The 15,831-nt window shown below is 38.9% G+C and overlaps 1 protein-coding gene across 1 annotated transcript in view; it reads right to left on the reverse strand.

The window, feature by feature from the left end:
* ythdc2 (YTH domain containing 2) overlaps nucleotides 1-15,831 on the reverse strand; it is a 29,698-nt gene continuing 13,867 nt past the window's right edge. The window contains exons 17-29 of the mRNA XM_019894337.1: nucleotides 14,880-14,967; nucleotides 14,621-14,701; nucleotides 11,800-11,882; nucleotides 10,380-10,485; nucleotides 8,037-8,150; nucleotides 7,673-7,945; nucleotides 7,399-7,525; nucleotides 7,054-7,259; nucleotides 5,898-6,078; nucleotides 4,285-4,382; nucleotides 3,400-3,519; nucleotides 1,424-1,563; nucleotides 1-691 (exon numbers count right to left, since the gene is read on the reverse strand). Coding sequence (XP_019749896.1) covers nucleotides 493-691; nucleotides 1,424-1,563; nucleotides 3,400-3,519; nucleotides 4,285-4,382; nucleotides 5,898-6,078; nucleotides 7,054-7,259; nucleotides 7,399-7,525; nucleotides 7,673-7,945; nucleotides 8,037-8,150; nucleotides 10,380-10,485; nucleotides 11,800-11,882; nucleotides 14,621-14,701; nucleotides 14,880-14,967 — 1,816 coding nt within the window. The 3' untranslated portion in view covers nucleotides 1-492. The remainder of the gene's footprint in view (nucleotides 692-1,423; nucleotides 1,564-3,399; nucleotides 3,520-4,284; nucleotides 4,383-5,897; nucleotides 6,079-7,053; nucleotides 7,260-7,398; nucleotides 7,526-7,672; nucleotides 7,946-8,036; nucleotides 8,151-10,379; nucleotides 10,486-11,799; nucleotides 11,883-14,620; nucleotides 14,702-14,879; nucleotides 14,968-15,831) is intronic.

A 15,831-nucleotide genomic window follows, 5' to 3' on the forward strand; every position in this document is an offset into this window, starting at 1 on the left:
TTTTTTTTTACACAATCACAAACCACAACCTAAGAAAAAGATCATGACATTCAAACACAACCCCTAGAAGACCAAATGAACCAACTTCTGCAGATTTTTTTCTTCGTTGTTAAACAAGTTAAACAAATACTCCAGCACTGTACTTGCTTCCCTCTAGCACCCCATTCGCAGAAATATATGTACATTACTTTGGTAAACAGTTTCAAGCTGCAGGCTTAATTTCTTGTGTGGATGGTTTTCAGGCGAAAGCTGAGAATTCTTCCCATTTCATCTAAGTGGTTCAAGTCTGATTCACTCAAGTTTTTTTTTCTCCTTGCCACTGTCAACAATTTTTTACTCTTGGGAATTTGGGATTTGTAACGTGAAACACAGTCCACGAGAGGAATGGATAAGAGCTATTTTGAGCTTCTGAAATATCGAACATGGGACTTTTACAATGAACAAAAATATATTCAGCTTTATTTCTATAAAACTGGGCAACGGATGTACGGATCAGATATTTAAATTTGGGAATACCTTTTCTGAGGAAGAAGAGAATGCGCTGTCAAACTGACTGTTCAAGTTAACAGAAGAGGCGAAATTCCTGGAGGAGAGACGTTGCTCCACGAGATGTTTTTTGCTCAGTGAAGACTTATCACTGCTATATGGTTTCTTCTGACATTGGCCTGAGACTCCTGGCACCCTAGAGCATCTAAACATGTGGGAGCAAGGGTTGGGGAAGGGGGGGTTACAGTGTTAAAATGATATTACTCAGCAAATGCTTGCTTTAATTACACTCTGTCTAAGACAAGCAGATATTTAAAGCTATGAATGCAACAATATTTCAAGAATTCTTGGACATGTATTAAATACATGCAAAGGGTTGCAAACTATTGCGCATTTTGTAGGGCCTCAACATTTCAGTAAATTATTTAAACTAGGAGTGCCCAACCAGTCGAAGATTGCAAAGGATGTGGGGGAAGAAAAAAAAATAAAACATTTTTTCTTTTGGGGAGGGGGAGGGGCACATTTTATTATATATTTTGAGTTGGGGTGCACAACAGCTTGCGTACCCTATCAGTCTTACATCCACCAAAAGTTTTTAAAAAATGTAGGTCATCTTTGACCTAGATATAGCATGTGACTCGCATGACAGGAAGTAAACAGATGTTACTTAAGGCTGGAAAAGGTGTGTGGGTTTACAATGTTGACACAGAACTGGTCGATCGCGGAAAGTTGGCTACTTGAAAAGTAGATCTTGCGTCTAAAAAGGTTCGGAACCCCTGATTTAAACAATACCTACCACAAGAAGTGCAAGGTTGATAACTTACATGAATAAAAAAATAGCGTGTAGGAAAATCTTTGGATGCAGGACACGGACTCCTGTTCAAGTTTCTCTAACAAGGCTATTAAATGTACTGAAAAGTAGATGGTATCTTGTTACCCGTCATCAGTGGTGTCGCAGGTAAGCTTTGGGTTGCTTTTCGAGCTCTGGATGAACCTTTCTGACATTAAAGGGCAGGGACGCTGGCCTATCCCTGAGGGCTGAGTCAAGCCTGCTCCATGCTCTTCTGTTGTAAGCACCTACAGGATGAAATTTGAATATGTTAGGAAAGTGTATCTGTGTGTCAACTTTGTGAAGCATTCAAGGAGACATACTATGCATATTTTTCAGACCTCAATAGCACCAATATTTTCATTTCATACCTCTCAGGTCTATCTGAGAAACTCTGAAGGATTTCGGTACTTTTTCAAACCTGGTCACACACTACGAAGATCAGATCCCCCATTCCCAGAGAAGCAATTTGAAGTGCAGTGAGGAATACACTGATTAATAACACCTTTTGCGGTTGGTAACATGCTTTTAATTTCAAACATAAATTGGTTTTCCACACCATCCCTCAGGATACTGCTGTCCTACATAGCCTTATGCATGAACCTGCTCAGATGAGGGGTGAAACATCTAAGGCCATTCGCTTACATCGAAGGTCATTTTCGATTTTTTTGCAATGTGAACCATACAATTCAATTTTTTTTTTCAAATCTGACCCGGGTGTCTTTCATATGTAGGCATTTATCAAATAGGCATCAGATGCGTCTGCAATATGGGCCCTCAGGTCACGCTCATCCAACAGACACGTCATCAAAAGCCAAAGATGGGCGGAACACAGGAGGGGGAGAGTGCTTTGGATAGACTGCTCATGATCGTCCTTGTATCCGTAAAGCGACGAGTAATGGTGTTAATTTTAGATTTAATTTGACACTTGAAGCAAAGAATAAAGTGGACTTTTATGCGATAGTAATAACTCAGACAGTTCATTTATTATGCAAGTCAATGACATGATGTCATTTTGAGTAGAGGTCTCCATGAAATGAGGACAGAGGAGAGTCGTCTCATTTCCCCCAAAATCTTTCTCCCTCCCCCGCCTCGCTACTCTGTCAATATCCAAATCTAATCGATTGGATCTCTGTTGCAAGGTGCAAGCATGTAAACACAGGAGTGAGGTCCTAGGAAGGTACAAAGAGAGAAATGAGGTGAGCCCGAACAGACAGCGCCATATTTACTTCCGTAAAAACTGCGCCATCTGGTCATGTTTTGTGCACATGCGTGTCACTCGACATTGTCTTTTGTGCAAATGCCTGTCACTTCACGGATGCATTCCATTCACATCAAAAGTTGCACTTGTTTGGTGATGTGAACGACTGCATCAAAACACTTAAAAAATCTGAATCAGGCATCACTCCCTGCAATGTGAATGTAGCTGGGATGACTTTTCATATGTGCATACAGGGCTTGGGTAGAATTTAGGCGCTTTCTTGGGACATCTTGGGTGTTTCAGAAAGAGCTCGGAAACAATGATTGACAGAGGATGTGTTCACCATTAAATTCTGCCAATTGTTGAATTTTCAAATACATGAATTCCAGAGCGGCGAACCATGACTTGGGCAGTGGAAGACTGTATAGCAATAAATAGATGGCAAATTTAAAAACAATGTTTTGACCAAATAAAAACAAAAAACAAAAAACCAAAAAAACATGTTTAATGTAATGAGATCAAAAACAAGAACTGCATAAATCTTTCAACGTGCAAATATCATTTGGCTCAGTTATTATGGACAGAGGAATTCATTTAACAATAATTGGCGGTTGCATATGTTGTTTGCAGTGTCATGGGGCTACATCGAGAGCTGTGTCCAATTTTGCAGCAAGACAGTCGGTGAAACAGTTTAGGTTTTGCAGTGCAGTTGTGCACTAATGTTAAATACAGAAGGCATATGTGTGAGGCGACTCAGGTTGGGGTGGTCCAGTCAACTAGCTTGTGAAACTGGACACTCTTGGCTAGTGTTGCAAGGGTGCAAAACTTAAGTACACAAAAATTCAACAGAAGTTTTTCTGAAAACTGAAAAATTGTGACTTACTGAAGAGAGGGTTTGAATGGTCATCTCATCATCTTTCAACCAGGGTTTTGATGGGCAACAGATTCTCCTGATGAACAGATTATTCCACTTGTTTCTCAGGTCAAACACCATTTCTGCTGACTGACAAGATATTCCAAAGTCATAATAAGACCTGTAAGTACTGGATACAAAAACTAAGATTGCCTATTTGAAACAAGCACAGTACTAAAAATAATGCAAGATTTTTTTTTTTTTTTTTGCTGGAGTAAATTTGATAGATTAAATTAGTTGTTCCAAGTAAACTACTGATCAATCTTCAATTTATAATGGACGATAACTTAGAAAAACCCTGGTTGGTCATTGCAATTTACTTCAGACTACGATTAAATAATTTGGGTTGAAATGCAACTACACCATCAAACCTGAGAGCTGGCACAACAAACTAACTATGCTATAGCCTTTGACTCAGTTACTCAGTCTTGATGCTCCTCGTGGGTTTAAGCTACTCAGCCTGGATTCCAGTTCTATTGGCAGATGCTTTGTCTGAATGCTCTGTGACATTTCCACAGATACTTACATTGCATCTGGATAGTTCCCGTCTCAATCGCTCAGTTAAGATGGGTGGTGATCAGCAGAAATCAAACATGCCCTGGCTTAATTTTTAAGCTTCATGGCAACGGCTACGAATGCTATCACTTATTATTTATTTATCATTTCAAACAATTTGAATTTACAAAAAAAATAAATCTGTATAGTTATGGAGCGTGAATAGCATTTGTCCTTTGATAAAATAGATTATTTGTCTCTAGAATTCAGTCTAACAGTTAACATATTAATTGTAGACTAATTAGTTTGTACACTCTGATAGCACATATTGAAAGATAGCTATCGTCAATTTCTCCACACCTCACTGTTTGTCTGGAAGATGAGCCACTCATCAATTCTCAACTCGGCGGCGTCGGCGTCCTCTGTCTCACTGTCACTCATATCATCCACTGGACTGTCTGAAGGACAGAACATAAGACTAAAGAGGCAGCATATTTTGAATCAACTCCAACAAAATAAACCAACTTTTGCCAATGGAATAAAAGGAGAACAACACAAACTTGTCGAGCTCTCACAAAAGTGTTCACATGACCACCACAGATACAGTAATCCCTCGTTTATCGCGGTTAATGGGGACCAAAACCACCCACGATGAACGAAAATCCGCGAAGTAGCGTCCAATTAACATAAACAGGTTAAAAAAAATAACTTTTTTTTTTAAGTCCGCAAACGGTCCGCGAGAAGCTGCTAAACAACAGCGAGTCACATAGAGCAACATATACAGTACTGTACTTCATGTATATATTAAAAAAAAATAAATAAATAAAAAATTTAACATGTTTGAAAAAATCCGCGATGCACTGAACCCGCAATTAATGAACCGCGAAGTAGCGAGGAATCACTGTACATTGTAGCCTACTTCACTTTGGCTGATAGATTCTATTTTATGTGATTTCTTGATTCAACAAATGTAATGCCTGGGTGTTGCCTGTGGAAGTGAATTCAGCTTTCGCAAAACTGTCATTAGTCAGTTACTTTGTCATTTAACATAGGGGGGGCAATGACTTTTTCACATTGGGACAGGTAGTTTGGGATTTTTTTTGTGTGTGTGTGTGTGTTTGGTGTATTTCTTTGGGTAGTCAGTCTGTGTGATATTAAAAGTGGTTTGATGAAATGAGACCTTTGTATGTGATAAATATGCAAAGAACACAGAAATCAGGAAGGGGGCAAATACTATTTCACAGCACTGTATCAATACATTTTTTTTAAATGTTTTTTTTTTTTTTTTAGATCACATAACAATGAGTAAAAACAAGTCAGAACTTCAGCAAGAATAACTTCTTGCAGATGATGTCCAATCAGACGTATTGTCTCACCCAAATGAATTAGAAATGTCACAAAATGTCCCTATCTGGCTAATAGCTCTTGCATTTCTTTTTTAGACCACCACCCAATGTTGTTGTCGCTGTAAATTTACATTCCTGATAATTTACTAAATCTTGTTCCCCGTGTCAAGGAAAATGTAGAGCTCATTCCTCAAAATATTTGTAATGCTAAAATCTAAGCTTAAAAAACCAAGTGTTGCTTCTTGATAAAGAAATTATGTGACTGAACATAAAAATAATTAGTTGGATGCTGTTTGAATTATTTGTGACTTCTCAGAGAAGCTGGTTCAAATATGGCAGTAAAAAGGTGAATTCAGTTAGAAATCCATCTTTCCTTTTCAAAATGGCGATATGATGAGATCTGGCTGAAACTGAAACCATTAGAGCACTTAATGATGCTGCTTGCTTGATGGTCTTGCTTTATAACAGAACATTTTGTCATTTTTTGCACTTCATTTTGCTTTGTAAGTCATTTGGCAAACTACAATTAAGTCAATGTTGCAGATAACGTAGCTACAAAAACAGCAGGTGGATTTGTGATTTTAAAATCCGGTACATGTGTACTTTGTTTTGCTTGCGTAAGAGTACCTTTCTGAACAGTAGCTTCATGCAGGGCAGAGCAAAGATGTCTGGAACCGCCTGCAAATATGGCTACAGTGATGGCTGTCACCAAAGTACAACAGCGAACACTGGCAATCCTGTGGCCTCTGCTCATCTCATCATAGACCAGCCAGTCTGTGGGAAGGCCCTGTGGTTTAGTTGAATTACCCTGGAGAGAATTAAACAAACAAAAAAAAAAGGCATTTGATTTACAGTACTACAAAACCCCATTCCTGTGAAGTTTGGATGTTGTATAAAATGTAAATAAAAACAGCATACAATGATTTGCAAATGTTTTTCAACCTATATTCAACTGAATACCCCACAAAGGTAAGATATTTGATGTTAAAACTCATGTCAGTTTCGTTCTTTTTTTTTTCTTCCATATATTGTCATTTTGAATTTGATGCCTGCAACATGCTCCAAAATACGACAGAGTCCCCTGAACTGTTGAGCAAATTCAGTTGGAAAGCAAACAAGAATGGGAAAAAAATTCCACCTACAAAGCTTCAACCATTAGGCTACATTCACATTATAGTGCATGGTGTCCAATTTGGAATTTTTGTGAAATCCGATCTTTTTATGTACTCACTCACACTCCAAAAACAAATTGCCACTCCTAATGTGAACGGAACCCGTCCATGATTTAACACGGAAGCACACAAAGCATGTCAAGTACTGTAATGTGCAAAACAAAAAAAGTGTCTGGTCCCATGCGTAGGGGCTCATTTTATCTCAGATTGACAGAGTAGTGAGGTGGGTGGAGGTAAAAATATTTGGGGATATAAGGCGACGCTCCTGATTTCATGTAGATTTCTACTAAAAATGATGTCACGTCATTGCCGCGGGTAACAAATGAACCCATTGCATGGATGGACTTGTACTCTCACTTTATCCTTCATGTTCCAGGTGAGATGAAATTAAAGTCAAACATAAAGTCAACTTTTACTCAAAACAAATTTGCAGATTCACTGCCCACACTGTTTTTCGCAAATGTCCAAATGGGATCTGGCCCTGTTTCAGACTAAGCCACGTTATTGAACCATTTGACAGGTTGCCGTATCAACGATGTTTGTATTTTGCATCCATACCCACCGAAATAATTATTTTGTTCCAAAAGAATACAGTAACTTCATCTACATACCTCCTTGTTCTGGGACTGATTCAATGTGGACGTAGGGTGAAAATTGACTTTCTTCTCCTTATTACTAGAGGGCAGGTTTGTCTCAGGGTTAATATGAAGCAGATTTGCGTACATGCCAGCCACCAGGGCCGCCTTCACCACTGCCCAGTTTTCTGAGTTGATGTTCACACCACGTACATCACTTTCTCCGTGGGCCCTCACAAAGCCTTGAGGAAAAATGGGAATAATGTCAGGAGAATTCATTCCACTTCAATAGATTCAAATATTTCAGGATGCCAATTCAAAGAAATGCATAGAAACAAACACTGGGGGCCTTTGAAGATTTTAGTGTAAATTAGAACGGACCAGTTGCACGAAGCTGTCTCAGCAGTTGTGTTCGCATGCCAAGAATCATTTCCATGGTGGCATTGGACAAAAAGTTCTTTTCGCAGAAGGACCTCTCCAAGCCATCATTGCGAGCCTTCTGCCATGCCTGACAAACCAAAAGCAATGTCATGTCAGTACAGCATATCCATGTATTTTAGAGGTTTAGAAAAAATTATACATTCGGTGTTCTGTGCGCATTGATAAAAATGTGAGTTACTGTTGAATTGGGTGCTCAATAGACAATTTAAAGTACCTGGAAAATTCTCAGCATGGTCATTTGGTCACTGAAGGTGTTGGAAGAATAATGTTTACAGCACTGAAGAGCAGCTCTCTTCTGAGAGCCCTGGACAGGAAGAACAAAGGGGTCCCGATAACCTAGTGTACAGGCAATTGTCAAAATGGGGTCGAGACACCTCAGCACCACAGCACATAGCACCATCTTTCCCAGATGGGGCTCAACAGGTAGATCGGCCAGATGGAAGCCAAGAGCAGTCAGGTCTTCATTCTGGTTCATTGCATCTATTGTCTGATGAAAAAGACGAGGTTGAAACAAGACGGAAGATGTGTGGGTGTGGTGCATTGTGAAGCAATCATCATCATCAGTTAACATTCCTGACCTTAAGCATCTGCACGGCACTTTTTACAGCGTGTGCGGTAGGAGGTTGTGGAGCTTTGGACAAAAACTCTGATACTGGAGAGGGAGTCAGCAATTTGGTCTGCAGACATAATTCCTAACACACACACACACACACACACACACACACACACACACACAAACACACACAAAACATGACAGTTGAAAATTAAAAATGAATGCCTTGTGAAGGAATTTTAGAATCAGAATCAGAATCATCTTTATTGGCCAAGTATGTAGAACACAAGGAATTTGTCTCCGGTATAACACGCTGTATTAGTATCATCATAAACAAGGACATGACAAATAGGTATGGAAGGACATTTCGTAATGTAAGTGAACCGTAGTGCGGTGGTACCACCCAGTGACAACTGTGAGACAATGTGCAAAGTATCAAGCAGAGCTAAAGTGATCAGTGGTAGAATACAATACTATGACAATTGTACAGTTGGTGCAGAAAATCATTGACCCATTTTAGAGTGACCAGTAGTAGTATTTGTTGTACAAGAAGAGTGACTACGTCAGTGACTGTTTAGGGAGTTATTGGCGAGAGGGAAGAAGCTGTTTAAGTGTCTGCTGAATTTGGTGCGCATGGATCTGTAGCGCCTGCCTGAGGGGAGTAGCTAGAAAAGGTGGTGGGCAGGGTGCGGGGGATCCAGGAGGATTTTCCGTGCCCTTGTTTTGATTCTTGAGTGTGCAAGTCCTCAAGAGTGGGTAGTGCGGTGCCAATGATTTTTTCCGCCGTCCTAACTGTCCGTTGAAGTCGGATTTTGTCCTTTTTTGTGGCGAGTGACATGTGAAAAGATAGCACCAAACGCTTGGTTCCTTTTTTTCCACGGGAAAACGCCCAATATGTAGCGTCATGTATGACATAAGTGCCTTGCCCGTCACAGTCACTGGTAGTGTAGTGGTAAAACTGCAGGCTTTCAGTGCAGTCAGTGCAGGTTCAAAACCTGCTCAGTATCGTGTGAAAATAAAACTTTAAACACGTAGTTATTTTTTTCCATGGGAAAACCCCAATATGTCGCGTCTTATATGACCAAAGTACCTTGCCATTCACAGTCACTGGTAATGTATTGGGAAACTCTCTGGCTTTCAGTACACTCAGCGCTGGTTCAAAACCTGCTCAATATGATGATGTTCTTCCCAGTCTCACCTGTTGTGTCCGTCCCGTCAGGAAGCTGAGGATCCACTGGCAGATCGTAGGGGACACACCGAGGTGGAGAAGTTTGGGGGTGAGGAGTTCCGGGATGATGGTGTTGAACGCAGAACTGAAATCCACAAACAGGATCCTTGCATAGGTCCCTGTGCTGTCGAGGTGCTTGAGGATGTAGTGCAGGCCTATGTTGACTGCGTCCTCCATAGGTCATTATTCCATATCATTTAGGTTCTATCCAGGTCGGAGACAATTGTTTGCTGTTCTTCATGTTCCACTGTAAAATGGGATTTTATATGTATGTATATGCAATTGCTAATTATGAGTTTATATTACGTTATTTCAGATAAAACATACTCATGTTCTTCCCTGAGAATTACAGTTGTGCAATATAATGATATATATATTAGTGGTGTCAAATGCATTTTTTGTCGTGGTCCATTTGGGACTTACATCCTATCCTCCCTTGGAGGGCTGTTACAACAGTGAAACCGAATACTGTACTGTAAATGTTTAAACATCACATCGTATAATTACTTGGACACAACAAACTGATGAATTACTAGTTTTGAAATAAGTCAACTATTTTGTTTGTTGAAGTATTGTTCAAGTGAGTGTAAACAGGGGAACAAAATTATCGCAAAATCCCAACATAATTCATTACAATTTGACATTTCGGTCCAGATTTTAGCAAGGATCAAGAAAGTTGAGGCACATGACTTGCTTTCGCGGGCCTCATAAAATGATGTGGCAGGCCAAATGTGGCCCGCAAGCCTTGAGTTTCGCACCTGTTATATACACTATATCTTAGAAACGTAAAATATATCGGAATTTCATTTAAATCATGAATTGTGTATTTATTCTTTTATTTTTAATTTCTATTATTTTTTCATTTTATGAATAGTTTTTTCATTTTATGGTGTGGTCTATATAAAATGCATATTTTAAAAAGAAATGGGTGAAAAGATCCCAGAATTCCTCTATTTGCTTCAATTAATATTAATCAGATTCTGATAATAGTAACGTGACGGCTTTAACTTGACCTGAGTTCGTCTCTGGTGTTTATGGTTCTGTGTTGCCAGCATGTTTGGACATGGGCACAATAGTCATATATAGTCGTCACAGCAACAAACTTTACTTTTTGATATCAAAATTGAAAATGGGTTCTACCTGCAGAGGCATCCGTAGCAGCTGTGGAACCTGATACTCTTGCATATTGTTGAACCGTAGTTGACTGAAGAGGTGGAAGCAAATTCCTGGTTGGCAGCGCCCCGCTCTGTGGACATGCTCGATTTTCAGTTCCTTGTTCCATATTGTCAAACACTTACTTTTTGTCACTGAGTAAATGGACACAGCTACAGTGGTACACCTCTACTTACGAACATCTCTTCATATGAAATTTTCAAGTTACGAAATGCCTCAACAGGAAAATATTGCCTCTTGTTACAAAAGAAATTTGAAGATACGAAAGGTAAAAATACAGCATGGGCTACTCGCAGCTCCGAGTTTCCTGAACGCAACATACTTATAGCTCCTCTGCCATTGGCTGTTAACATCTTCCTGGCATCCCATTGGCTAAGAGGGACCTCTACTGGATGTGTCTGTGTGTAGATGGATAAATAAGATATACTGTATATGTGTCTATGCAGCATACTTGTCATTTGCCCCTTGGACCATGAGGCTTTACGATAGTTTTACGTAAATGTGAATCACCCAGAAAAAGTGTTCACCAGTCGGGCGCTCGCTCACTATGCTGATGTTTGCCTTGGACATTTTTGAAGGATTGTTAAAAGCCGACAAAAGCAAATGTCCTTGGATCAGTTATTTACAAAACGCCAGGCAAAAACCACTTGAACATGAATTAAAGAGGGCAAAAAACGATGAGGGCGCAGTTACAAGTTAAATGACCACCAATTTTATTCTTTATTCTCTTCTTAGTTTTTTACATTATGCACAACTCTCATTTATTGGGCAATAATCTAACTGTAACATGCATTTGTTACATATTTTGATGCATTTTTATTCTTAAGAAAACAAATGTCTGAATTTTGGCGGGGCTTGGTACGGATTAGGGCATTTACATGGAAAAGGCGTCTCTGCTTACAAAATTTTCTAGCCAAGAATTTTTTTTCCAGAACCAATTCATTTCGTAAGTAGAGGTACCACTGTATACAAGTTTCAGATGACAGGGGGCCATCTTTGCATGTGAAACATAAACACTAAAACTTGCCGTCTTGAGTGTAAATGCAAATGCACTTTGTGACATGAATTGAAACATACATTTGAAAAAAATACGTAATTAAGTAAGTAGAGGTACCACTGTATTTCAAATGTAGATCAATCAAAATACAATCTGAGGAGCAGAAAGTTTTGATTCCATGTGCAACGGATCTTTAGTTTAGCACTAGCTTTTTGGATTGATTGTACTTGTAAGAAGTTACTGTGCCTTTGGAATTTTATGTTCCATAAAATTGCAGCATGAAACTAACTTGAGGAGAGACAACATTTGAAAACAACAGAGTTGTGTTAGCTCACCACTGGAACCGCAATTGCTAAAACAAACTCTGAATATGGACATAATTGTTGTTACCTTCCACTTCGTTGAAGAGCACTGGCTTTTGAAATCCAGACTGTCTTTAACATTGACATGCGACTGATGGTATCAAATGATTTCTACAAAAGAAGAAGAGGACGTTTGTTGACAGATACTTTTATCTATTGATAAACTGGAGTTCTTGGGAAATCTTTTGGAAAATGTTCGTACCTCTTTGACTCTTCCAGAATCAATCACAAAAACAACATCATTGATGGTGATGCTTGTCTCGGCAATGTTGGTAGAAAGAATCTGGGAGGCGAAAAATTGCAATGGATCCATTTTGGCTAGCTCAAGGTCATTTAACATACAGTATGTATTACATGTGTCCCAACACTTCAAATCAATTAGAAAATCCAGCTACAACGACAGTTTCCTTTGGAACCAAAACATGTATCCTCTTCATGTCAATACGGAGACAAAGACTTACAATCTTTCTAACATTCAGTGGAGTCGTCTTCATGGCTTTTTTCTGTTCAATGCTTGGCATGTCCGAATGAAGTGTGAACACCTGGTACCTGAGAGGAAAATATACTCTGTCAGACACAGTCTTCAGAATGATGCTACAATTGACATGAATGGTTCTGTGACGATCATCCAGGACAATATTGAATGGCAGCAGTGAGCCATAGGGCCAGTAAGGCCTTCTCTGTTGGTCTAAAGACTATCAGAAGCACTGATCTATATTTTCAATCACAACCAGAGATGGGCAACTGGAGGCCCGTGGCCCTTGAACTCTTTTCATGCACCCTGTAACCTGATCACATGATAAGGTGTCCACTGTTGTAACCGCTGTCCCTGAAAGGGTTAAGAATTTTTTTTTAACCTTACAATATGCTACCTCTGCCACTTCAGCCCTAAATTATAACAGTACTGCTCACCACTGGATGGTAAACTTTATTATTGTAGCACTCCTGGCACTCAATCTCTGCTTGAGAGGGAGATTATTACCATGAAGACAATTTTAGTACACACTATGTATCTTTTGCCTCAACCTTGAACTACAATTGAACTGCACTAGTCGGAGTTTTACTGTATTGCACAAGTCACAGTTTACAACGTGCAACACAAATTTAACTCACTAGTGAAGACACACAGTCAACAAACTACAGGTAACATAGCGGTACACTTCAGCTGTGTGAGATAGAAGGGGAATAAAGAAATCCTGGAAATCACACTGCAGGATTATTAAAGAAATTATAGCATGTGTAAATTACGTTGGAAAATAACTAAGTATTGGGTCAATAACAAAATCTTGACTATTCCGAATACAACCTTTGTTAGAAATTATACTATGTTAACACTGTCTTTGTATTAGCCTCCTTGAACTCTGCCAAAATTTCAGGCTTCAAAAAAAAAAAAAAAAAAAGAAGTAAAATTGGATTCCTTTTGTAAAGAATCAAGACCGAGAGGGGCAACAAATGTGAAATGGAATGACACATATGCTATGTGAAACTTTTTTCTGTTTCAAAAGAAATTGAAAAGTAGTGCGTGCAAAATTATTCACCCTTTTTTCTCAGTGCAGCCAACTGACTCTACAAGTTCTCAGATGATTTCTGAATATTCCAGTGTTTTCAGTAAAAAAACAAAACAGTAAAAAATGTGGTTTAAATTTTGTTCAACTTCCTGACTGTGTCACACATGGTGTTGATTCTTCACACAAAAAAATTAAAAAACAATTTCACATCTATTTTTGAAGCCTGTAATGTCGCAAAAGGTCAAAAAGTTCAAGCGGGGGCAAAGACTTTTGCTAGGCACAGTAAGCCTTGTATCACTGTCAAAGGATGACAAAGGATGCATTTCAAAATATTGAGTCTAACTTTAGTTATTTGCATACTATACAGTATTTATATTTTGCCATGTGTGGCTTATCGCAACCGGGGGGTAAATAGAGGTAAACTGCACTCCGCTGTTAAACCTCGTGGGCATGTTTGTGGCTGCTATGTCACTAGCGCCGTTGAAGTGTCCTTGAGCAAGTTACTGAACCCCCAGTTGCTGTCATCAGTAGGTGAATGAGGCAACGGTGTGAATCGCTTTGAGTGCCCAAGGTAGAAAAGCGCTATACAAGTGACAGCCCTTTTCTCATTTAGTTATATGAAATACTGTACTTTGCCAATTGGAATAAACAGAACACTGTCACAATTGCATCCTACATACGATAAGTAATGAGGAACTGCCAACAGAGACACCTGCGATCCAATCAAATTTCCTATTTGTTACATGAAATACCACTCAATTTAAACCAGCAGTGTTTGGTGCACTATTAAACGTTACATTAGCATGAATCATCTTACCAAATTATTTTACATTTTACCTTTTGGAAACGGTGGAAAATCTCTTGTCATTATAGAGGATACGGTCCCTGAGCGACACAATGTCATCATATCCAGGAAGAAAAATTAGCACTGCGCCTGAGACAAACAGATATGATCACATTTAAACAGATTTACAAGTACAATGAAGGATAAAGGTGGTACATAATCAACAAGATTTGAATCTACATAACTGGCAAAACAACTATCAATTATTTCATGCACTGTATTGCTTTTGCATTTTGAATCCCCACCTTTTATTGATGCAAATATTTACAAATAGTACTTCCTTGTAATGAATGAGTTGAGAGTGGATTCAATACATAGACTCGCATGGGAGCATTGTTGAATAATAAAAATATTTTTACAAATAGCCAATATGTGTCCTTTTTTTGCGTGCTGTTATAAATGGTAAACTTGAACAATTTTTTTTTTGTTTGTTGACAGATACTTTTATCTATTGATAAACTGGAGTTCTTGGGAAATCTTTTGGAAAATGTTCGTACCTCTTTGACTCTTCCAGAATCAATCACAAAAACAACATCATTGATGGTGATGCTTGTCTCGGCAATGTTGGTAGAAAGAATCTGGGAGGCGAAAAATTGCAATGGATCCATTTTGGCTAGCTCAAGGTCATTTAACATACAGTATGTATTACATGTGTCCCAACACTTCAAATCAATTAGAAAATCCAGCTACAACGACAGTTTCCTTTGGAACCAAAACATGTATCCTCTTCATGTCAATACGGAGACAAAGACTTACAATCTTTCTAACATTCAGTGGAGTCGTCTTCATGGCTTTTTTCTGTTCAATGCTTGGCATGTCCGAATGAAGTGTGAACACCTGGTACCTGAGAGGAAAATATACTCTGTCAGACACAGTCTTCAGAATGATGCTACAATTGACATGAATGGTTCTGTGACGATCATCCAGGACAATATTGAATGGCAGCAGTGAGCCATAGGGCCAGTAAGGCCTTCTCTGTTGGTCTAAAGACTATCAGAAGCACTGATCTATATTTTCAATCACAACCAGAGATGGGCAACTGGAGGCCCGTGGCCCTTGAACTCTTTTCATGCACCCTGTAACCTGATCACATGATAAGGTGTCCACTGTTGTAACCGCTGTCCCTGAAAGGGTTAAGAATTTTTTTTTTAACCTTACAATATGCTACCTCTGCCACTTCAGCCCTAAATTATAACAGTACTGCTCACCACTGGATGGTAAACTTTATTATTGTAGCACTCCTGGCACTCAATCTCTGCTTGAGAGGGAGATTATTACCATGAAGACAATTTTAGTACACACTATGTATCTTTTGCCTCAACCTTGAACTACAATTGAACTGCACTAGTCGGAGTTTTACTGTATTGCACACAAGTCACAGTTTACAACGTGCAACACAAATTTAACTCACTAGTGAAGACACACAGTCAACAAACTACAGGTAACATAGCGGTACACTTCAGCTGTGTGAGATAGAAGGGGAATAAAGAAATCCTGGAAATCACACTGCAGGATTATTAAAGAAATTATAGCATGTGTAAATTATGTTGGAAAATAACTAAGTATTGGGTCAATAACAAAATCTTGACTATTCCGAATACAACCTTTGTTAGAAATTATACTATGTTAACACTGTCTTTGTGTTAGCCTCCTTGAACTCTGCCAAAATTTCAGGCTTCAAAAAAAAAAAAAAAAAAGAAGAAAAATT

The sequence above is a fragment of the Hippocampus comes genome, unplaced genomic scaffold, assembly GCF_001891065.2.
Source record: "Hippocampus comes isolate QL1 unplaced genomic scaffold, H_comes_QL1_v1.1 scaffold123, whole genome shotgun sequence".
NCBI classification, from domain to species: Eukaryota; Metazoa; Chordata; class Actinopteri; order Syngnathiformes; family Syngnathidae; genus Hippocampus; species Hippocampus comes.